A 25,376-nucleotide genomic window follows, 5' to 3' on the forward strand; every position below is an offset into this window, starting at 1 on the left:
TTAGATACCCCAAATTTCAAAAAAAAAAATTTGACGCAGAAATCCTACCACCATTGCTATCAACACCACTTTCACCTCAACCACCATCTCTACACCATTATTATCAAGCAGTAATTTAGTAACTTAATATTTAAGATAGTGGTACTGGACGCGTCTTGAACATTTCTCATTGGGGTTGGGGTTAGGGTTTGGGGTGGGGTTAGGGTTGGGGTTAGGGTTTGGGGTGCCTATAAATTGCTCTACTTTACTGATGTTGGTGCTGTCAGGTGGTATTCATCATGGATTCAAACTTAGATATTGGTGATGCAAATACAGCATTTCGCAAGCCTTCAACTGATACAGCCAACCGGAAGTATCGCCGCCGTTCTCCGCTTAGCGGCTCATCTCCCTCCAATGGTTAGTTTTCCAATTTTCGGTTCAATTTTCACAAGTTACAACAGTCACAGGCAGTCTTCTATTTGTAAGAAGGTTCAGTATAATTGACAATTGGACTTACAATTCATGTCGCTCGCTTAGGGCTCATTTTATAATCATTTGATTTTTTAAGTTTTTGTTTTCCCTGTTTGTTAAGAGATTGGGGAAGGTATATGGGGAATACCTGGGGGAGTTGAGGAGTAAAAGTCGAGGAGGGAGAAATGAAGGATAGTATTCGGAAACAAAAACTAGAAAAGAAAACCAACATGCATGTTTGATAACCCTTTCATTTTTAGTTTTGATTTTTCACTTTTAGTGATTGATGTATGGGGATAAAGAGGCATGAAAACAAAAAAAAATCTTGAAAGTGAAGACAATTTGAAATAGTTTTGGTTGGTTTGTAGTTTTCATTTTGGGTACCTTTTGGTGGAGGAGCTAAGTTAAAAGTTCAATAAACCGGAGTCTTTGTACTTTCTTATGTAATAAATGCAGTTTCACATGTAGTCCGCAAGTTTATTGTCTTTGAGTCTCTCCATGTTGAACTTTTCTGATTCATGTACCAATTAGCCTATAAAAAGGACTACTTTGTAAGCTTTTAAATTAAGTGTTCGTGGAAAGCAATTCTGGATTTTCTGCTTGTGTATGAAGCACAGCAACCTTGGAGTGAGTCCAAGGCACCTTCGATGTGAGGCTGAAGGCCGGTTTGATGCCGGAATTTTTCTAAATGCTCTATTGTTGTGATTCCAATACACCTTTGGTGTGATGCCAAACATAGGAGTGAGTTCGGATATCTTGTTGCATTTCTATCTACTCCTACTGTCCTACATCAGCTTTCCATGTGCATTTCTTCTACATCTCCCCTACCATCATCATTCCTCCACTCTTCTACATCCCTCATATTTCTCATGTATTTGCCCTACATGAGTGAAAACTAAACATGATATGGTTTAAATAGATGGTCTACCTATTTTGGTTCCACCTATGCCGTATTTGTCTTGTGGTCCTACTTCCCAATTATTTTACGGAATCTTAACGCAATCTTAAGTTCCCAATTGGGGATGAAGTATATTTTTGTAATATCATACCCATTTTGGTATTGTTCTCAGAACATGATTGCTTGGTGGGCTTTGTTTTCAGATTATATGTTTGTATGTGCACGTGTGTTTTGGGTTCGATATTACTTGCTTATGTCGAAGATCGTGTGTGCCTTCTGATTCAGTTAGGTTCTCTTTGCAGATTTGACTAGTTGGACATATGGAGCAGAAGAAGATAATGAAGCAATCTTCTAGCAACTGTCTCAGCAAAATATAGGGTTTTGAATTGTGTTTTCCATTTATGAGTTACATAAATGAGTCTGCTTCTGCTGCATGATTTTTCAGCTAGGCCACGGTTTGGCAGTGGTATCACACAGTGATTATATTTTCTAGCTGTGTTGTATTTGTTATAATGATATATCTATGGCGAAGCTGTTTCATCAAGAGGTTTCGATTGCATTTTTGTGCGGCTTCAGCTATCCAGAGGACTGCCTTGATATCAACTTATGACAGGGAATCAGCTTCGAATAGGAGATTTCCAAAGCCTGTCCTATCAATTGTATGCTATGAGCAGCACCAAATTTCATCTACCCGATATTTTTGTTCTTGTGCTCAGTCTGTAAGGCTATGTTGGGAAGGTTCTTCTCCTACAGTTCTGTTGAAAAGGCTTGAAATAGCCTTGAAGGAACATCAAGTAAATGAAGCATGGGAGTCCTTTATTGATTTTAAAAGGTTGCATGGCTTTCCTGAGGTTTTCATTGTCCGTAAGCTGATAACTGAACTGTGCTATTCATCTGACCCTCACTGGCTGCTAAAAGCATGTGATGTAGTCTTGGAAGTTTTGAAAGATCAATCAGACTTACTGCAGTCTGATATCCTGCCAAAGCTCTCCCTCTCTTTAGCTCGGAGTCAAATGCCAAAGCCTGCTACAATGATTCTTAGAATATTACTGGAGAAAGATAATTTGCCCCCCTTGAATGTGTTATGCTTGGTTGTTCTGCATATGGTAAAGACTGAGGTTGGGACGAACCTTGCATCTAATTTCTTAATTCAGATTTGTCATCGTTTCCAACGTTTGAGTGTAAACAAGAGTGGTCATGCAAAGCAGATTCAACCTGATACAATGATTTTCAACCTTGTCCTTGATGCTTGCGTGAGGTTCAAATTATCTTTCAAAGGCCAACAGATTTTGGAATTGATGCCTCAAACAGGAGTTGTTGCTGATGCACACTCTGTTATCATTATTTCTCAGATTCATGAGTTGAATGGTCAGAGAGACGAGATAAAAAAGTATAAAAGTCATATTGATCAAGTTTCAGTTGCACTTCTGCAACATTATCGGCAGTTCTATGATAGTTTGTTGACCTTGCATTTCAAGTTTAATGACATCGAGGCAGCCACTAAGCTTGTATTACAAATGTGTGACTACCATGAGTCTCTTCCGGTTCAAAGAGACAGAAAGAACCCTCATAAGTCTTATAATGTTCCAATTGGATCTCACAATCTCAAGTCTGGGTTGCAGATGCAGATTTTGCCCGAGCTGCTGCAGAAGGATTCTGTGCTAAAAGTAGAGGGCAAACATGAGCTTGTTATTTATTGGCATGGGAAACTTGTCCTTAGTAATAGGGCTCTGGCAAAGCTCGTAAATGGATACAGAAAGGGTGGAGATACTTGCAAGCTTTCAAAAATTCTACTAAAAATGCAAAAGGAGTTATGTTCCTCAAGAGGATCTGGTTTGTGTTCTGATGTGATTGATGCTTGCATTCATTTAGGTTGGCTAGAAACTGCCCATGATCTTTTGGATGACCTGGATGCAGCTGGGTCTCCCTTGGGCTTGACTCCCTTTATGTCACTCTTGACAGCCTACTACAAAGAAAAGATGTTTCTGGAAGCAAAGGCATTGATTAAACAAATGAGGAATGCTGGCCTGCCTGAAAATTTATCTGATGAGATGGTTGTCTCCAAGTGTCGATCAATAGTGGATTCCAGTGCCATATTTACAAATGCTTCAACCTCTACTAGTAAATCAGATCTGGCAAATGCTTTGGTTCAGGAAATGAGAGATGAGAAGAAGGAAATTCCATCTACTGTTTATCAGTTCAATTCTTCCATCAACTTTTTCTGCAAGGCCAAAATGATTGATGATGCTTTAAAGACGTACAGAAGATTGCATGAGATGAAAATTCAACCCACTGAGCAAACGTTTACCTATCTGTTATATGGGTATTATTCTCTGGGAATGTTTCGTGCTATGACAATCTTGTGGGGCGACATTAAGAGGAATATTGAAGGTGGAAATTTGGTGGTAAGCAGAGATCTCTATGAGTACTTGCTGTTGAACTTTATTCGTGGTGGTTACTTTGAGAGAGTGATGGAGGTCATTGACTATATGAAGAAACGTGGTATGTACACTGACAAATGGTTGTATAGAAGTGAGTTTGTAAAACTTCATAAGAATCTTTACAGGAATTTAAAGGCTTCAGAAGCCAAAACTGAAGCTCAAAGAAAGAGGCTTAAGTATGTAGAGGCATTTAGAAAGTGGGCAGACATTGACTGAAGTTCCAAGAGAAGTTTAATATGACTTGAGACTATTTACTGCAACGTTCTTGCTGCTTGCCTTTGAAGGCTAATGTCAAATGGTTAGGAACTTAATTTGGATGTTGCAAGAAATATAGGAGAACTAAGAAGTCAATATGAGGGTAAATACGATTCACTATCGTATCTGTAAGCAGAAAAAGAAAAGCCATTTGTGGTGCATTATAATTCTACCCTAAAACAATTGAGTCATACTCCAAGTTTCATGTTTGATGTTGATGGTTTTGCAACATCAAAGATATGGAAGTTGGATTATGCAAAACTGTTGCACTATGTGAAAACTTTGAATGATGTCTTATGGTCGTGCAATGAGTTGTATATATGAGAACTTTTCTAAAGAAAATTTGTTTTGTCTGCGAGAACAATAATTGGCATCAGGACATTACTGCTATGCTCTTAGAGGTTATGCGGTTTGTTTTCTAATTGCTGCTCTGCAACTACTTCATAATATCAGTACTCAGTGAATGAATGAGGATTGAAGGTTTGGAAGTGGTCTCGCAGTTTTGTTCCATTACAATTGAAAAGGTACCTATGTTCTTTTCCATGATGAGATACAATCCTTCTTGTTCTTGGTATGTACAGCAACGTGTCCTGTTAATCACATATTCCTCTATTTTGAAACAGAATTTTATTCTACAAGTAAGTAGGTGACTTGTATATTTTTGGTGAAACATAGTTTTTGATAATCTTGGATCTAACGGAAGACGTGACACAGAACTGAGTGCAATGGCGTTCTAGGATTCATATAGCCGTCCCCACTTAGTGGGAAAAGGCTTTGTTGTTGTTTATAGTTTTTGATAATCTGATAAACTAGAAAGCGTCAAATAGCTTGTATTTGTTTATGTTGCCCAATATGGCCAAATTGCCATTTTTCAGTCATACTTGTGCTATGAGCAGTTCTATCTATCTTTGCTGGTATGCTGGAGCTGAGATTATTCTTTCTGTTTTTCCCCTTCTGGAGTGTTGTACGTTAATCTGCAGTTGCCAATAAATAGGTTATGTAACCAAACCTTTGTTAATTATGTTTTTTTTCCCTTCTTATCAGCTCATTTCTATCTTCTTTCGTGCCCTCTTATTCGCTTTTTTATGCCTCCTGGAAGCAGAGCAGTTCTTCACTATTGAAGGTATAAATTGTTTGCCCTTCAAACTATAAGTGCTGGGATGCATGGGAAGATAGAAGACTAACAAAACGTTGCTTTTTCATGCTGGTTACCAGTTACTAAAAGAAGAGATTGATCAAGGATGACAATGATATGATTAAGAAGTAGAAAAGGGAAAAAGAAGCTGAAGCGAACCTAGAGAAATGATCCTGAGGAGAAAGACAAGATCATGAGGATGCAAATTTTGACAAGAAAAAGAAGGCGGCCAAGGAAACCACAGCTGGGTTAGTATTGTTTTTCACTTTTGTTGATTTTTAATGCTGATTTGTTTATCGACTTCTTCTGCATTGGTGTTCAGTGTTCTGCTGTTTGTTACACTTTTAGTACTTGGCATTCCAATGTTTTGGAAATTTCTTTATGGAGAGAGTTGGGGAAGGTGAGGTCGAAAGAGGTAGGCTCCCTTGTAGAATGATGTTTCAGGGGTAGTGATTTTCAAACTCCTGTATTCTCTGTTCGTACTCCTTTTGTTTCTATCCATTGAATCTCCTCTGATTCATTCAATCAAAGGGCTAGGAAAAAGGGAACAAATTGCAGGAGGAGAAAAGTGGAATGCGGAAATCACTTTCCTTTTTTCAGTTATTGTTTTCATTTTGATTGTATGAATTGGATGAAGCATAGAATTGAGTGGTTGTTAACGTCTGTGTGACGTGTTGGTGTGTAGATCATCTGTACATGCCTTTTGATGCCTAATTTTTGTTGTTGAATATAATCACACACAAATTTTCTATTTATTTTACGGAAAAAACTCAATTTTTCTATTTAATTTATTTTTTATTTCTGTTTTGCATATTCAGATTATTGGAAGTTTGTTGAATTTGAGATATTTAATTTTAAGTTTTTTTTATTTGTGTGGCAAAGTAGTTTACTGCGACTACTTAGATTATAAACCCTGTTTGGCTGCTGAGAAAATTAGGAGATGCCGAGAAAGTTGAACCTTTTTGAACAAATTGTTTTCTTGTTTTATTGTGTGGGGATATTTTTCAGTTGGATTCTTGATTTATAGTTTGATTAATCTTGTCATGTTATCATCATTTTCAGTAACCGAATAGATATTGTCGTTTTTCCAGCGAATTTCGGTTCCAAGCTGACCTAGTAATCTGCCGGGCAGTGTAGAGAAAGGGGGGAATCTCATTTTGTTTTGCCAACTTGGGTTAAGGAGAATTCCATTATTTGTTAGTGGTCATGCCATATCGTGTTTGTGAAAATCTATTCATCGGCAACATCAGTGATGCAGCAGAGATTCTCCAAAATGGTAGCACAGAGATCATGCATATTCCATTGCTTCTAAGTTCAGCGTCAATATCGTTTTTCTTCAAATGAAAGGGTGTAACAATACCCACAGAGGAAATTAAGAAGGTGTATGGTGGCAGGTCTGGTGGTGCCTCAGCTTCTGAGGATGATTCTGGTGACGGGGAAAAAAGTTGTTCAGTGTCCGATAAGCTTCTGTACTTGTTGGAATATGCAGGCAAGGATTTGAAGCTGGTGAGAATGGGGGTTCCACTGAGAGATATGGAGAATGAAGATTTGTTGGATCATTTGGACATGTGTTTGGATTTTATATTGATAAGAGTAGAAAAGAGGGGTATGTTTTGGTCCATTGCTTTGCTGGCGTGTCTAGAAGGTACTCATCATTTTGACCCTTTATCGTTTTTCTGTTTAGTTTTATAATTTATACTGGTTCTTGTCGGTACTTTTAATCAGCATGATTACCACAAGTGAACATAGCCGCAGTTTGCTCTATTATGCTGGTATTCATTCAGCTTAATTCTAGGAACAACAAAGATATGTTTAAAGATACTTATCCTCTTACTTAACGTTCTGCAAATCCATTTCTTATCGCAAATCCACAATTGTTGAATGTGTACGATAAATTATCTTTAAACCCTTAATGACGCTGAAACACCATGTGAATCTTTTAAAAAGAAACTAATAAGTCTACCCTGCTTTTACTGCGTCTTTTATTACTATTTTTGCTTGTTGGGACTGATAGTATCCTCTTCTTTTTTGGGTTTTATTTTTCTTAAACATGCAAGTTTTGTTAGATAAGTTAACATTAGAGCTGCGGACAATTCTGCCAACATATATCGGAACTCGTCAAAAGGCCCACATGCTATTAGCTTTTCCAGTTTTATGCAGGAGCTGATAAAAGAGTTCCATAGAGACTAGGCTATAATTCTTGTGCTTTAATTGGCAAGTTGTCGTATTTCTGCTTTGCTCGAGTGTCATGTCATACTCGTATAAAAACTTATTGTTAGAAAGATAGAAGCATTGCCTTACCTGTTTGGTTGTGTTTTCATATTATAAAACTGGAAGCTGAGGATGTATTGTATTGTTGTTTTTCATTATCAAAACTGCAACTGTCTCCCCCTGCGGATGTTGAGTCAACTTTTGGGTGGTAATGTCTTTTGAGAGGTGTGATGGTTGGAATTGTTTTCGATGGAGACAATGCCGGATTACTGCTCAACGGATGTCTTTGGGACCAAGTGTTTCATTTTGATGCAGTGAGGTCAAATTTTTGATGCAGTGAGGTCAAGTGTTTCATTTTGATGTCGTAGTCCGACTTTGTAGCAAACTTACTCCAAATCTAGTTTTGTTCTCTAGTTACGAATGTCAGAAACTCTAATGGAGTTGAGTTATAATCCTTAAACTAACCGTAATCTCAACCATAAAAAATGCCTAGGAGTACTAACATTAAAACAGCTATAATGCTGCTACAGTACCCGTGAACTCTCAACTTAAATGTTTTGTCCCCTCATCTACCACCTAACCTATTAACAGAAGAAAATAAATGTTAAGCGGAACAGCGGTGACAACTTTGGAAGGAATAGGAAGGCAGTTTTCCTTTTGTTCATTTACTATGTGCGTCGTTTGGGTCAGCACAGGATATGTTATAACCTACTCATTTTCGGTGGTGTGTTCAAATTTATTGGCAAATGTGAATGTGACATCCCGGCCCGAGATTTATCGTATTTTATTCTTAGTAGTAGTGAAATTATCAAAACCCACCAGACTCATCGTTTCACCTGATTAGTCTTTTTTCCCCCTCTCCCACGACACATCTCTCACTCTCCTTTTTCACTTTATTCACTCCCTCACACCTCTCTCCACACACCCGGTTCTCCTTCTCTCTCACTCTCTCTCTCTCTCTCTCTCTCTTTTCTCCCCTTTCTTCTTCCCGTGGACCTCACCTTTCTCTCTTCTTTTCTCTCCCTCTCACCTATGCACTAACCTCTCCTCCCCAAGGCATTGACCCTCACGAACAAACAACTATGCCGGCGAACCACCATCACCACCACCTGGACGTCACGATCTTGAACCCATGCCAGCTCTCATCCCTCTCTCCTTCCCTTTACCATCACCGGAACACTGAGCCACCACAACCTCCACTTTGGCAAACCACCTAGATCACCATCTCTCCTCAAACCACACGAGTGCAAAAGCACTGCAAACATCATGCCTGGGCAACCACCCCAAGAACCCAGCTACTGCCGTCGAGCCAAGAAGCTCCGGCGGGGAGCTGTGGTTTTTCCAATGAAGATCTCGTCAAGACCAGTGAAGGTAACGTTTGAGAATCCTTTTAAAACCTAGTAGATCGCATTTCAGTGTACTTTTGGAGTAGTTTTAAGAAGTTTAGTGGCTTTTGGACGTAGAGACCTTGAAGGAAAAACATTCTCCAGTTTCTGGCAAGAAACCTGGCCCCTTGCAGGACATTTTCTGGCTAAATGCGACCACGGATGAGAAGCCCAATGGTGTACTTCGATTCCTTGTTTCTAGGGCTTCAATTTGATATATTGGGTTGCTAGTTTTAATTGAGTTTTGGGGATGAACGAAGCTTCTAAACTTCTGGCCTTCTTCTTCGTTGGGTCTGGCGACCCACGAGTTCAGACGGGTCAACCCGACCCGATACAAAAAAAGGGGCTTAAGCCCAAACCTTTGGCCCAACCTGGCCCAAACCTTTAGGGAGACCTGCGAGTTCAAACGGGTTAACTCGACCCAATTGAAAAAGGGGTCACAAAACCCAAACATAGAACTAGCCCAAACCTATGACCCTTCAACCCGAATCCGGATCCGGTCCAACCCAAATTCTAAATGGATTCTGGAATATTCCTTGTGTTGACTTTTTTTGAAATTTTCTCGGAAACCCTTATAGGCTAATTTCGACGTCCCGAGTCCATTTTTAACATCCATTTAGGAGAATTCTGAAGTTTTAACATAGTTAACCACGGGGACGTCTTGGTTGACTTTTTAGGGTTGGCTGTTGACTTTTTACAAAATTTTGCTCGGGACCTTCCTTAGCGTATTTCGAATGCACTCTTCGTTTTTCCAAATTTATTCGTTTTAGTTGAGTTTCACTGACGGGACCCAATACTATGCTTAGGTGCGATTACTATGGGAGACTCCGACTTTCTTAGTTCAAAAGGATGTGACATCGCAAGTACCTGTGAGTGTGTCTTTTCGTTTATATATATATATATGTGTGATTTTTCCCAACAAATGCTTTTATGTACTATGATGTGACATGCCATGTTTATCTTTACAAATAAACTTTCCATACGTTTTATGTTTTTAATTTTATTTGTGAGCATAAACTTGTGGCATGATATCCTTGCGATTTACCTGCTCATTATTACATGTTTGCATTGTGTCTCTTAGTTATTTGTATTGTCCTGGGCCAAGGACTAGCTTCACGTGTAGTTCACATGCACCGTTTACATTCGCTTTGGATCTAGAGTTAGGTGCCAGCCTGTCATTTTGTGTGATGTTTTGGACTCGTATGTGATGCGACTAGCGTAGCTCACATGATTTAGTACTAGAATGTAATACCTACACCTAGCTTGTTCCATTGTTTGAATATCTCCGTAGTGGACTTGTGTGCTTACATAAATTAATGAGTATTGAATTCTTATAATAATAGTTTGAGATTTAATGTTGAGATACCTTGTTGTTGTACTCTACATCTTTAACTCGCTTCTGCTGCAGGGTACCTACTACATACTATTATTATAATATTTTTAGGAAACCATATATATTTTTTTTGTAGCGAGGGGTTACACTTTTCGAAAATGTTTTACAAAACTTTATTTTCAGGCCCACTCACCCTTGTTTTCACCCTTCCAAGATTTTAGTGATAGAGGCTTTGTGACGACAAGGATTGTTGGTAAAAGCTGTTATGTAGGAGACTCATTCTTTTGGTATAAATGTCCTTACTCATCTTTTACTGCAATTTATCTATACTCTGACATCACTTGTGTGATATGTGTTCAATCTCACTCACATGAACACTCTAAATTAGTCATTTTAAGGTTTTAATTTATCACATTTTCCACATCACTACACTTTATGCTAGGTCTGGGTTCGGTTGGCAAATCATGCCAAATTCCTTGTGCCACCTGCCAGCCACATATATATAATTACCGAAAATCAGTTACCGCTAGCCAACCGTTTTCTTACAATTGCCAAAAATCTGTTTAGCCAAAATTATTGGCTGGTTCAGTTGGTAAATGGCACAATCGGTGGTTTGCAAATAAGCTACAAAAACAACAGCTCAAGACCATGCACCGACCCATAAACAACAAACCAGAAAAGCATATATATTTGATTTTTCACTTCTTCCTGGCTATCTTCCAGTTCCAAGGGCTCAATTTGATTTTCAGATTGGGGTGCTTGTTTGGTTGCATTGTGTGGTTCATTTGGGGTTAATCCATGTTGTGCACTAGCGGTTGATTGGCTAGACTCCATCATCATAAACATAAGCAATGCATATACATTCAAAATCATATATATGTACGTGTATATATAGTATTAGTAATCATCATGCTATCAATTTTGTTAACAATATTTTCTATATTTATTATGGCATGAATCATATATATCTATATATATATATATATATGTTATATTGTGTAAACGTATAACATATATATATATTTTTTAAGGGAATTGTTATTAGCACTCTTAAAATCTCATTTGGCACTCCAAACTTTCTATAATTAGAAAGAAAAATACACTTGTGTGGAGTGTAGAATGAGATTTTTAGAGTGCTAATAATAGTTCCTTTTTTTAAACCCTAAAACTAAGGAGTCATTTATTTTCTAAACCCTAAAACTGAGGTGGATTTATTTCTACCAAATTATGAAACGGCCGCATCCAAAGATCAGAGTTCAAGTTTTATGGTAAAAATATTTTGAGTTCTAATTCAAATTGGGTTACACATTTGAATGGATTGAATTAATAGAGTATGAACTTGGGACCTTATAACCTTTTGGGTTTTGATTTTGCAAGGAAAGCCACCAATTGGCAAGGACTTGCTATTGAGGCTACCACTTTCATTACTAATTAAATTGTTTGCCATTTGCTTTTACTTATTAAATTAACTGTGTATATGCCATATCTTGCCAATGATGCCATTTGCATTACTCTCTTGAACATGTGCTTTCTATTGAGACTGCCATTTGCTTTTGGGTATATTTCTTAGATGTAGTTGATCCTTTGGTGTTCTTCCCACCAGAAAATTCTCTATCAAATAAGCGAATGATTTTGCTTGCCACACTTTTTTGCAGGAGCCTTTCAAGTCTTTACTATGAATAAGGACTATCCATGAATAATCACTTGCTGCTTGATCAAGCAGTGGTGAAATTAGCAACAAGCAACAAGCAACAAGCAACAAGCAGAGTATGAAAAGGAAGCTGCAAAACTCAAGCTTTAGCAATTAGCAACAAGTAGCAATATGAAAAAGAAGCTGCGAACATCTTCCATGTTGACCCCAAATATTTATCGGCATTTTATAAATTGTTATTGTTTTCACTACGTATGAGAAGCATTGTAAAAGAATTTGATTGATATTCATGAAATCAAAAAAGGCATTTGGCGTCTTCCATGTTTCTTCCAAAGTTGGTATGCTATTGTTCTTTATCATTGAAATTTAAATTTCTATATAAAGTCATACAAAATAAGTGAATTCCTTCAAGTTCATGGCCAATTCCTCCAAATTCATAGAATAAACTTATACAAAACAGAGGAACCTCATTAACACTGTGTAAATTAGGAACAAAAAATGAGATCAGCTTCTTATAGACAATGAGTGCTTCCTTCCATGTAAATTAGGAACAAAAAAAATGAGATAAGCTTCCTATAGAAAATTGAGCGCTCCTCATCCTGCAATTAACCAAAATAGAAATCATAAAAATGTTGATTAACAATAATAATGCTATTATACCTACAAATAATGGTGGAAGGGATACCTGTTACCAATAGCACTTTCATGGAACATTTTGGTCCATAGTGGCCATTCTACATCAAGGACAACAAACGAATTTCAACTATTGAGTTATTAATTGCATGATATACATAGAAAAACCTACATAGTACATAGAAAAACACGCGAAGTATGTATTCTTACCGATTGTGGAGCTCTGGACAATTTCTTTTGTCATGATTAACTCCATATTGCCCACACTCATGACAAAGTTCACCATTAACCCTCTTCTTGCATTTTCCTTTCTATTTTCCACTTTTAAGTCTTTTTCCAGATGCTTTGGTCTTAATAGGATCAGGTTCAAGAAAACCAACATCATCTACTATTGACTTTCTTTTTGCTTGACGTTCCACGTTTCCTTTGGTTGCAGGAGGTTCCAAATTTTCATTGGTACCCCCAACAAATGGCTTAATCTTCTCATTCACAGCATCCATCGCTTCACAAAAGAGTTTACTTGCCTCATCATTTAGAATGACTTTATCAATCAAATGTGAATATTGATGGAATAATGTACCACGCCTTTCAAGTACAGATTTGTCGATAGATATTTCCACACTAGAGTTGTCTACCATAACCGAAGATTTTGCAGACTTAGTCCCATCTCTTTAAAATGTATTCATCTGGCAATATTTGAAATTGATGTATTTTATGCAAATATGCCATTGCATGGGATTCCTGAACTATCAAATTGTTTGTAGCTACATGATGCAAAATCCCTGGATTTTTCACACAAAATTTCACGAACTTTACCCTTTTCGCCATCAACGGGCAAAACTTTAAACATGCTGCAAGTATCATTTTAGCTTGTAAGCTCAATATTATAGCTATAACTTTCCCATAACTGCTGTTGAAAATCAAGGTAAGAGCTACGTGTATAAATATTGGCCATTTGCGCACCCATCTTAATAGGGCATTTGAGTTTTGGCCTCTCGTTCAAATCAATATGATATGCCTTCAACTTTGAATGGCGTTGGCGTACCAATGCCCTATTATATTTAACCATAAACTCAAGGAAGGAGTTGTTCTTGGAAACATATTTTTTTAGAAATGAATGTCCACTCTCAGCTCTCTGACTAGTTGAGCAATTTGCAGAAAAAAAACATGATTCACATAGGATGGAACCCAAGTAGATTGAATCCCATATATCAATTGCAACCAGCCGTCACCAAATAATCCACTTTTTGAAACAACGGCCATCCATTTCACATCAAACTCCTCTCTAATCTGTGACTCTCAAATACATGCTTTGAAATCTAAATAATGATCTTTGTATTTGATTGCAGGAAGCTTGCTTGAGAACTTATCCAAAATATGCCACGTACATAATCTATGAAACGTGTTTGGAAAATAGTAGGGAATGGCTTTTGTCATTGCCGGATCTTGATCAGTAATAATCATTTTTGGAGCATCACCTGGCATGGCTTTCAAAAATTCTCTAAATAACCAAATGAATGAATCTGTCGTCTCGTCACTTAGAAATGCACCAGCAAAAATGATTGTTTGACCATGATTGTTTACACCCATGAACGGGGCAAATATCATACTATACCGGTTGGTGTTGTACGTAGTGTCAAAAATGACCACATCACCATAAAACTTGTATGCTTGCCTAGAACTTGCATTAGGCCAAAAACAATGAGTAATCTTCTGTTCTTCATCTGCTTGAATCTTGAATGTGAATTCAAAAATTCTTTCTTGCTCTAGCAAAAAATGATCATGCAACATTTTTCCATCACGCCCCTTCATATTGTTTCGCACTTTTGTTCGATAGTTATATAAATCTTCTTGTGTACAACCAATATTTTCAATTCCACCTACCTGCAATCCAAGAATATCAATTTTTTTTTTTTTTTTTTTTTTTTGGTGTGGAGGTATGTTTGCCATGTCTAGCTGATCAGCTAATATTTTATGATACTTAGTAACCTTGTAATGCGACTTTAGCAAGTGGCGCCTTAGTGGGGATGCCATTGGATGATTATGACCCTCGTCAAATATGGTGGCTGCATACCCACCAAGTTTAGATCTCACAACTATCAATCTTGCTTTACAACCCTCTTTGGTTAATCCATGATGCTTTTGTTCGTCACCAATCCATTCTTTTGTATTAATTCCCTCTTTGTTGCATAAAAACTCCTTTCTCGTGATCTCACCATCCTTATTTTTCTTACTTGAATGCATTTGGACACTAAAACCAGCCTCTCTTGCATAATTGTTGTAAAATTCAAGCACTTCGTCTAATGTTTCGAACCGTTGACCTATGGTAGGCTTGAACTCATCTGTTACTTGAAGATAGAAAAAACAAATACCAACTACAATTTCTGACTGATTTTCCATTGGAACTTGCATTTGATTAGCTTCCATAACTTGAATAGGCATTTCATCAGTTTCGTAACTTCAATAGCCATCTCATTAACTTCCATATCTTGAACATGAACATTAGCACAATCAAACATCCATACCACAAAGAATAATAAAAAGCATCAACAAAACTTGAAAAGAAGAACAAGAGTCAAATTATTCAACTACTATTCAGTAACACATTCAAGCAGCAAGTGAATGAGGAGGAGACCCATACTTGAAATCTTAAAGGATGGCCTGTGATTTGGCTGAGCGCGAAGCTTTGTTTTTCTATGTGTCTGTGCCACAAGGAAGAGGAGAAAAGAGAAGGAAAACTCTCCATTAACACATTCAAGCAGCAAGTGAAGGAAAAGGGGATCCCTTGGTTTTATTAAAGTCAATCTAACCACCCAATTTTATTAAAGTCAATCCAATGGTTTAGAGAGTGTTCCCCATTTTTTTTCAAAAAATGGGGATCCCTTCCCTTAAAGGGATTGTATAGATATATATATTGGTAAGTATGGTATACCGCCGACATACAAAATCAATTACCAAAGCCATGCCATTAATTGTCGGTTCGGTAAAATACCAACCGACTATGAAAAAATGCCAAAACTATACCATACCATTATGGTTAGGTGGGTAAATCGGTTTATGGCAAAATTTCCCACCCCTACTTTATGGCTTCGTCACCTTCCAGGTGTCAGCCAGCACATCGCAATTCGGGTGTTCAGGTGGACACTCCGAGTTGGGGTGTGTCAGTTTGGTATCAGAGCATAGGTTAGGGAGTATCGCAATCGTCACACATGTGATGTAAGCATTCTTGGTTCTTGAATTCTAACATCATAATTATGCCACCTCATCGATCACGAAATATGCTAGCTTTTCATGACTTTTGGGCAACTTGGAGCGACTATCGCTGACACTTTTCTGACGACTTATCAACCTTCTAGAAGAACACTTTGGCGACCACCGCTAAAGTTTACATGAAGAACCTCTTTGCCATAGAAAGACCTGAATTTCCTTGAGGTTTTGCTTCACCTCGAAGTTTCAAAAATGTCTCAAATGACTATGTTAATGTTAGAAATGGTTGCATTTAACGGAAGAACATTCACTTTTGGTCCTCGATGATACTAATCTTCTCAAAAGCTCTAGTAGATTATTAACAAATCCCTTTTTCCGACCTTAGGATATTTCAACTAACACTAGTTCCCAGATTTCCTTTCGATGTTGTACTCATAATTTCGATAGGTATAGGCTTGTGAATATGAGTTGTTATACCTTCAGGTAGCAGAAATCCCAAAAGCAGTAATCAATTTCTCCTAGAATCAACGAAACTACCTCACAGGACCAGTTCTTTACCAATCATCCGAAACCATCTACCCAAGTAGGCTCTAACCTGTAATCAGCCTACGGTGGTGCTACTAATTGATGATATTGTCCAATATCTAGGAACTGTCAACTAGCATTTAGGTGGTATGATTTCTGATACCAGACGCAGGTACTAGGATCTGGGAGTGATACCTTTATGCTAGAACGTTGGTTCACAGTTTTAGGGTAGCGAACAATATCAAATAACATAAATGCGTTAATTAGCGACGCGATTGTTAGACTGATTAACAGTGATTACCTGAGCTGAAGATATAAAATCGTGGAAATTAGGAGCAAGCCTTGTAGAAGGACAGTAAACTCGTAGTTGTTTTAACCTTATCACCCATCTCAATAACTAAAACTTCTTCGACCAGTCATTTTTCCGATGAGTTCCATAGACAAATATTAGAATTGAGGCACGAGTTTTTTCCAGCTGTAAGAGTGAAATGAGCATTAAGAAAATTTTGAAGACCTTTTATTACGTGGCATATTGAAAGGAAGTAGTATTTTACCTGGGATTTCACCAAATGGTAAAGTGAAGTACACCATCGATCCACTTTCTCGTACTACACCAGTTTTCCTTGCGTCTTTTCGAACAACTCCTACATCGTTGAGAGAACTTAGTTACAAAAGTTTACCGATTAGGAATTTATCCAACCAAACACCTTATCTAGGGAATCTCAAACCTATCCGCAAAAGCAAAGACCGAACCTTAAGAGTGTATATTGTTTACTAGTAATTCAATTGGGTGACGATTAAACACCATTAATCCTGTCTCATATCGATGATCTCTCCGACTAAATCTATGGAACCCGAGCTTTTTTCAAGATTGATCTGAAGTTTGGTTGTGACCAGCTGAAGATCAGAAATGATGATGTTCTTAAAACTGCATTCAGGACTTGACATGTTCATTATTAGTTCCTTGTGCTGTCAGGCAGGTTGACGAATGCTCTGATAGGAGCATATTTATGCGCCTTAGTTTGCTTGTTTTCTTGCATTTATGTTGTTAGTACTTAGTAATTTTAGTACTTTAAGCTATTTTCGTGTGTTTGTAGGTCCAAAGGGCTAAAGGAGCAAGAAAGTGCATTTTGGTGCATTTTGGAGTAGTTTGGGGCATTAAATGGATTGCATATGCTTAAAGCCAAGTAGATGGACGAAATTGAAGACCAAATGAGGCTAGGAATGAATAAAGAGATGAAGAAATGAAAATGAAGAACAAAGAGTTCAAAAATTGGAAACCAAAGTTTCTATTCTACCACTCTAGGCCACACCATTATTTTTCATTGATTCTCTAGACAACCCTTCATAGTTTCTGACCCTTATCACCCTTTGCCGCACCATACACTTATCATAACCATAACCATACCTTCCCCCTTGCATTCCAGCCACTCCACATTCATCACCAACACAATCATCAACAAAAGAACCATCCAACCCGTGCACTCCCACTCTTTAATCCATTGCAGCCACATGCACTCCCATTCTTTAATCCATTCAGCCACATGCTTTCCCATTTGATTATTCAGCCACGTATTCACCCACATGCACTCATAATCATTCAACCAACCTAGCCGTGCATTTCATGTTCATTCCAGCCATTCCACATGCATTTCCAACCTAGCATTCCCCCTTTAATCCACATGCATCTTCAAATAAATCAGCCACATGCACATTCACCCATTCCTACCACTAATCCGTGCATTCCCCTTGCATTTCCAGGTTGTCCACTTCATCATTGCAGCCACATATTCACCCACATGCACATTCAATCATTCACTCCCCTTGCCGTGCACACTCCCATCCCATTTCCAGCTTTCCACAACTTTTCCTAGCTGTTTTGCACATGCATTCCCTTCATTATTTCAGCACATGCACCCATAATCATAGAGCCACATGCAATCTTAATCATTCAGCCACATAGTCTCCCATTCTCCCTATAAAACCATGCATTCAGCCATTGACACCAACACAACACCTAGCCGTGCAAAACACTACCATTTCATACACATTCCAGCACCATTTAATCACTTTGTGCCGCACCTTACTCCCCATCCACCATTCCAGAAATTCAACCATTGCATCCATTCCAACACTTCACACCATCACACATCCATTCCTCCATACAACTACCACCCCAAAACCTATCCTTAGACCTTGTGCCGCAACAAAGAGGAAGAGAAGAGGGCCTAAACGTTCATACAATTCAAGTTTGAGTTGTTGGAATGTTTAGGTGTTTCTTTTCCTTTGATTTCAATGTTTAATTTCAATTCTCTTTGTTTTGTACCTATGAGGAACTAAAACCCCCCTTGGCCAGAGGGGGATTCGAAATACATGTTTATGCTTGCAATATGATTTGATTACTTCTAATTGCGTTTCATAAGTTGTGGATTCAATTTGTTTAACTGTTTGATTGATAACTTATTTATGTATGTTTATTGAGAGTGCACGCTTAATTTTCATGCATGAATATGACGCTAGAATATAAGTGAGTTTCACCTAATAGTTATGAACTTATATTCACAAGTAGTAAAGGTTGATGATCTCAATTGCGTTAAGTAAATTCTTGGCATAAGTTTCATGCAGTTCATAGTAACGAGTGCTTCGTCAATGCTTATGGTTTTCAAAGAACTTAATGATTCTTGCTTGTATCTCTATTATGCAGTTCATATAGGGAACTTGTGGGGAATGCTTTGGGTTGTCGTATGCAATCATCCAATTCAATAACGTTAGGAAAATCTGAGGGTTAATTAGTGCAATTCACGGTTAATCTGGGGCGTTGAGAATTCATGGTTTATTGAAAAGCAATTGGAAATCGTTTTATATGCAAGTATAACATGTGTGGAGATGAACCCCTTAGCTAGCTTCCCATCCATTCAATATCATCACATTCATATTTACATTCTGCTTTAATTACAATATGTGCATTTAGTTTAAATTTCGTCAAAAACTAAATCCCCCTTTACTTTAGTGTCCAATTTAGTTAGAAAGTGTCTTAGTTTGTGTTTATAAGTGTTGTGATTCAATTTGTTACACAAATTCGTCCAAATTCACCAAAGTGCTCAAAACTGCCCAGAAAGTGTTTTTAAGGTAGTTGTGAGTGTTTTGGGTGATGTTTGAGTCTTTTGGTTTGTTTTAGTGTTTTAAGCGTTTAGTTTCGCATTCTTTGAGTCTAGTTTAGTGTTTTAAACTTTATTTTACGTTTTTGAGTCAGTTTCCAAGTGATTTGCAATCCCTCCTAATCCCCGGTTAAGAACGATCCCTACTTATATCTATACTACAATTATCAAAAAGAGGGTTTAATTTGTGTGCGTATAAATCTCGCATCATGCTCTAATATTGTTCATGAACCTGACTGACTGTGCATTCTGCCCATATCTTGAAAGATTTATGATAACCTTATCTAGAACTTCTTTGTTTACTCCAATAATGAAGTCAAACTTTCTAAACACCGATGATTTGATCTGAGCAATTTCAAAGCGAATCAGCGTGATAGGAGCATATTCATGCGACTTAATTAGCTTGTTCTCGTGCATTTATGTTGTGTTTACTTAGTTATTTTAGTGTTTAAGGCTACTTTTGTGTATTTTCAGATTATAAGGCCAAAGGGTGCAAGAAGATGCAAATTGGAGCTTTTTGGAGCAAAAGAGGAATGAATGAGTTGAAGACTTGACGAAACGATGAATTCCTACTCCAACGATGATTTCCTACCAAAACGAGGATTCCTACCCAAACAAGGTTTCTTACTTGAAGTAGGAAAGTTAACCCTAGGTTTCCTGTTTTGGTAACTTTTCCTAATCTTAAACGTCCGTATTTTCTAGCCACTTTGAAGTCCTTGTAGGCACTTTAGGACACAAAACGAAGGCCCTAGGCCCCTTAAACATCCTTGCCGTGCCCTTGTATCTTCCCCCCTTCCCTTGCCGTGCAAGGGAGGGCAATTTTGTCCCCTTTTATGCACTAAACCCTAACCCTTTTTCCTTGCAGCCACTCTCCCTTCTATTTCTGAAACTTAAACCTATTTCCCTCTCAAATCAACCCTAGCCGCACCTTTTAGTGAATTCCCTTATAAATTTCTGATTTAATTTCAGAAATTTGTGAGCCTTTGATTTAATAAGCTAGGGTTTTATTTTCTATCAACCTATATAAAATAAATTGTAGCCGCACCCTAGGAATTCGATTCATTCATATTTAATCGGCCAATCATCCTAATTCTCTCCTAATTCACTCTTTAGCCGTCACTTTTCATGATTCACATTTTTCCACCCTAATCATTTAGCCATGATACACATATTCACTTTTCCATTATTCCTCCTAAAATCCCATAAGCCGTGGCCCCCCATATTTTATTTTACCCTAATGAACCAAAAAGACATCACAGCCGCAAGTCCCCATCCATATTTCACCCTAAGTCTTCTAAATCATAGCAGCCGCACCTTTTTCCTAACTTTGGGGGGATTATTCATTCACTTCTCAACCTGCCACATTCATCATTCACCCTAAAAAACAAAATATTGACTCTTGCCGCAGCACCATAAGCCATTCATTGATATTTTAATAAGCCATTCATTGATATTTTAATCAGCCATTTTTCATCCTAATTATTCTTCTAAGCCGTGGCCCCCCATATATTTTTTTACCCTAATTTCCCACTTTGGCCGTGCATCCCATCACCCAAAAAACGAACCAGCCACTAGCACCTAAAAACCAAAATCACAACCTTTTAGCCGCAACCACCCTTCCATATTTTCTCCAATTCCCATTATTGCCGTGCCTTCTTCCACACCTTCCCCACCATTGCCGCACCACTAAACCTCCATAAACCCAATCCCAAAACCAGAAAAACATCCAAAACTCACCTAGACTTTCACTGCCGCAGCAAGGAGAAGAAGAAGGAGGGCTTAGACGCGCAGAAATTCAAGTGGATTCGTTGGGCGTTCTAGGTGTAATCCATCCTTTGTTCTTTATGTTTAAATTCAATTTTATTTTTCTTGTTGTGAACATGAGAGGCTAAACCCCTATTTAGCTAGGGGTGATTCGAAACCATGTTTATGCTTGCAATATGAATTGATTACTTTTGGTTGGAATTTCATGAATGGTGAATTCAATTTGTTTAACTGCTTGATCGATAACTTATTTATGTATGTTGATTGAGAGTGCACGCTTAATTTTCATGCATGAATATGACGCTAGAATATAAGGGAGTTTCACCTAATAGTTATGAACTTATATTCACAAGTAGTGGAGGTTGCTTATAAACAATCGCGTTAAATGAATTCTTGACACTAGTTTCATGCTCATCATAGTAACGAATGCCTCGTCAACACTTATAGTTTTCATGATGCTTAATGATCTTTGATTGTATCTTTATTGTGCTTTTCACGTAAAGGACTTTTGGAGAATATTTTGAATTGCGTTGTGCTAACCCATCCAATTCATTAACTTAAGGAAAACTTGACGGTTAATTTAAGCGGACCTAATTAACCCGGGGTGTTGAGTTTCATAATTCATCGAAAGACCAACTGAAAATCAAATGGTATGCAAGTGTAACATGTGTGGAGAAGAACCTTCTAGCTAGCATTCATCCATATTTTCATCACATTCATATTTACATTCTGCCTTTAAATTACAATCTGTGCATTTAGTTTAATTTCGTCAAAACCTCAATCCCCTTTACTTTAGTGTCTAATTTAGTTAGAAAGTGTCTTGGTTTGTGTTTATAAGTGTTTTGCATTCTTTGAGTCTTTTGATTTGTTTTAGTGTTTTATTGTTTAGTTTTGCATCCTTTGAGTCTAGTTTAGTGTTTTTAACGTTTGTTTTACGTTTTTGAGTCAGTTTCCAAGTGATTTAGTAATCCCTCCTAATCCCCGGTCTAGAACGATCCCTACTTGCATCTTTACGACAATTGTCAAAAGAGGGTTTTAATTTGTGTGCTTAATTAGTTCGCATCACAGCGTTACACTAAATTTCCCAAATGCCAGTTTTGTATAGATACTATGTCTTTTTGGGAGACGTGAGCTTAGCAGACATCATTCTTGTCAATCCCCAAAAATGTTGCGGTTGTAGAAAATTGGAAACCCTACAAGGTTTTGCGAAATATGAGGTATCCTTGGCCTTGTCATTTACCATTGACAATTTGTGCTAAATTTCTCTGCCATAACCGTATTCCTTACAAAGTTGACCAGTAAAGAAGTCAGTTTCATTTGAGATGTGAATGTGAATAAGTTTCTAACAACTGAGGTATTATCTCTTTCTGACTATTGTTCTTACACTTTTCGATGACAACAATAATTTTGAAATCTACAAGAATATTTCACTAAGTGATCTGGCTGATGCAACATGGTAGGGTAACCACTTATGCCTTTCGATAGCTGGAGCCACATGGAGTGAACTATCTTACCTACGACTTAGAGTTGACAACTACTGCCTCTATGCCAGAAATCTTGATGGCGGTTTCTTTATGGAGAAACGTGCCAAAATCTTCATCGATTCCCTTAAACCCCTCAAATACATCTTCACTTAGCAAAAGTTTAATTGCAGACAATGGCAATTGGAAAAAAAAAAATCAACGTCTACGATTGCACCATCGTGTACTTCCCCGGTTGTGTAAACATAGTTATTGACAACCTCAACAGAAAAGCACATGGATGACTCAACCGTTTATCCTATTTCAGTTACAACTCAAGAATATTGATGTGACGTTACCTACAAATCAACATGGAACTTTGTTAGCTAATTTTCAAGTCCGACCATTCCACTTTGACTTGGGATGAAAAAGGAGATTGCTTAGACATTAAGTAAGTACTTGATTTTGTCAGCTAGTTAAAGCAGGAAGAAAGAAATCGTTTGAGTTGTTATAGTTACTCCTATAAAAGTCGATTTGATGTCAGCACCATCTATTATCTATTAAAGAAAAGAAGGAGAAAATGGTCCAATACCTCTCCAAGGAATATTTAGAACTTTAGAAGTGCTAGAATACCATTTAACAAGCTATAAAATTTCTGAGACATTCAGCTATCCACAGAGGAATGTGCTGCATGTTACAAGCAATACAAGCAAAAGGAACATCTTTTCGAGCACATTAAGGGCTCCTTCCACTCAATTCATCAGCCGAGATGTGGACTGTGTAAAAAGCACTTCATGTCTTTTCAATCACTGAGGGAACATCTCACTTATGAGATTTAATTCCTTGTCCATTTGATTTGATCAGATCATTGCGTATTCGTTTTGATTTGTTTATAAGATTGCTTGTTGTTTGATTTCTTTTTAATGGTTCCTACGATTTAGGCTCATTGGCTAAAGCATTTTGCAAGACAATTTTCATTCAACAAGGTTGTCATCTATGTCTGAAGCTTTTTGATAGCTCTACTTCTCGGAGCGAGCATAAAAACACCTATTGCCTATCTGCACCTGCTCCTATGGTACGTTGATTAGTTGAATATCAAGTGTCCAGTATAGAACTGGGAAACTTATCATTTTCCAGTACTCGGAATGTTTTAGCCTTTCGACTCATTAAACAAACTCTTAGATGCAATTATACATAGATGTACGCCTACGTTACTTATATTTTCAAGTTTACCTGTTCACAGGGTACAACAATGATGCCATGTGCAGAATCTAAATCTAATATAAACTTGAGCAACGAAGATCATGTTGGAACGGGTCTTGAAGCAGTTGCTCTGGATTGTGAATTGGTTTAGGGTGGAAGTGATGTATCACTGGACCTATGTGCAAGAGTGCCTGATTGATGAAGATGAGAATATCAACTTCCACACTTATGTGCAGCCCCAAGTTGTTGTCACTAATTACAGGTAAATGTTTCTCATATTTGATTTCTTTCAAGAAATTTCAAAGCAAGCCTCGGATGCGTTGAATGTTTATATTCCAGATATGAAGTTACTAGGTTAATGGAAGAGCATCTTAGAAATGCCATGCCACATGAAAAAGTGCAAGAGAAAATTTTGTGAATTTTGTACAGTGGAAAGACCAAGGTTCTTGTGGGGCATAATTTGGACTGGGTATGGAATGCTTGAGATTGAATTATCCTGATTACTAGCTGAGGTATAAGTTTCTCTTCTTATATGGCACCAATGCACTTAGTTTACCACACACTAAACCCCCCTATCCTAACATATAAACATAAGAATTTTGTAGAAAGTTTAATAAAAATAAATCACTTAATAGTTATGCAGACAAGTTATCTGCATTTCTATTATTCTACGACATATACCTGTGCTGCTAGGTTGCCTTATTTATCTGCGAAATTGGTGGTATTGCTGTTTCTTAAGACTTTTGCATTTATGGTTGTACTTCTTTTCATTCAGGCCAGCCAAGATGAGTATGGCCTTAGTCATGGTGAAATTATGCAAAATCGACTAATTTTATATGAAAATTATTTGACATAGTTTCCTAAAAGCTTAGCTTGGAGAAAAGAAATATGTTCTCTGAAGCCTCTCTATGTTTGACGGTTACTGATTCTATATGCAGGGACACTGTAAACTACAATTTGGTCAGCCACTCACTCAAGTACCCCACACAAAGGACTTGAAGGCAACTCACTCAAGAAATTTGATCATTTGGGTAAACACGAATTTGGTCAGCTGACTCAAGAAAAACTAGAGTTACCTTCGAGGATAACCAAACACTACAAATTACCTAGTAAATATCAGCAGTTCATTTGAGTAATTCTGCAGAAGTTAATAAGGACTCTAGTTCACGCTTTTTGAGCAACTACTATAGACTCTTAGGTACTTTGTAGTGTTTGGTTATCGTCGAAGGTAGCTCTAGTTTTTAGTGCTCCAGTGAATGAAAAATGTAATGAGGTTTTGGCTTTACAGGTATGAGATACAGTCAGGTTCACATGATCTATATGTAGAGTGTGTGTCAGTGATGAGACTGTACAAAAGATTCCATGCACTAGATCATGCTAGAGAAGGGAATCGGGCATCAGTTGCGACGACATGTGCAAAAGACGTTCTGGAAAGTTTTGAGTCATTGAAAACCACCAAACTTGAGGAGATGGCAGTGAATGATCTTTATGAAATATCAACGCCAAAGTACAGGTGTTGGTGCCTAGATTTAGTGCAAACATAGATTCTTACTTGACGTTTCTGCAATCTTCATTCACATCACATGGGATTGATGGAATGACCTTTACTCTCCTTTGCCCTTCTCATCTCAGATGGTGAAGTGAATGAGGACACTGTTGCTAAGAAA

General features: G+C 37.6%; 1 protein-coding gene and 1 pseudogene across 10 annotated transcripts; both read left to right on the plus strand.

Annotated features, from left to right (window-relative positions):
* The first annotated feature begins 161 nt into the window (after nucleotides 1–161).
* On the plus strand, nucleotides 162–12,084 carry LOC137713536 (Pentatricopeptide repeat (PPR) superfamily protein). Of its 10 annotated transcripts, XM_088684282.1 has the most exons (9): nucleotides 162–396; nucleotides 1,651–4,568; nucleotides 5,089–5,167; nucleotides 5,260–5,427; nucleotides 5,528–5,594; nucleotides 6,242–6,824; nucleotides 9,582–9,644; nucleotides 10,292–10,395; nucleotides 11,764–12,084. In XM_088684282.1, the coding sequence occupies exon 2, from the start codon at nucleotides 1,861–1,863 to the stop codon at nucleotides 4,003–4,005; it is 2,145 nt and encodes a 714-aa protein (XP_088540408.1). In that variant the 5' UTR covers nucleotides 162–396; nucleotides 1,651–1,860; the 3' UTR covers nucleotides 4,006–4,568; nucleotides 5,089–5,167; nucleotides 5,260–5,427; nucleotides 5,528–5,594; nucleotides 6,242–6,824; nucleotides 9,582–9,644; nucleotides 10,292–10,395; nucleotides 11,764–12,084. The 10 variants fall into 10 exon arrangements, with proteins under 10 accessions (XP_088540408.1, XP_088540407.1, XP_088540409.1 ...); XM_088684281.1 differs by lacking the exon at nucleotides 10,292–10,395; XM_088684283.1 differs by lacking the exon at nucleotides 9,582–9,644.
* On the plus strand, nucleotides 6,386–25,253 carry LOC148691314 (uncharacterized; annotated as a pseudogene).
* The last annotated feature ends 123 nt before the right edge of the window (nucleotides 25,254–25,376 follow it).

This window comes from Pyrus communis, chromosome 14, assembly GCF_041283825.1.
Source record: "Pyrus communis isolate YQ-2024b chromosome 14, ASM4128382v1, whole genome shotgun sequence".
NCBI classification, from domain to species: Eukaryota; Viridiplantae; Streptophyta; class Magnoliopsida; order Rosales; family Rosaceae; genus Pyrus; species Pyrus communis.

Coding starts and splice junctions, on each gene's coding strand:
- LOC137713536 (XM_088684282.1), top strand. CDS start 1,861: ATGATATATCTATGGCGAAGCTGTTTCATCAAGAGGTTTCGATTGCAT.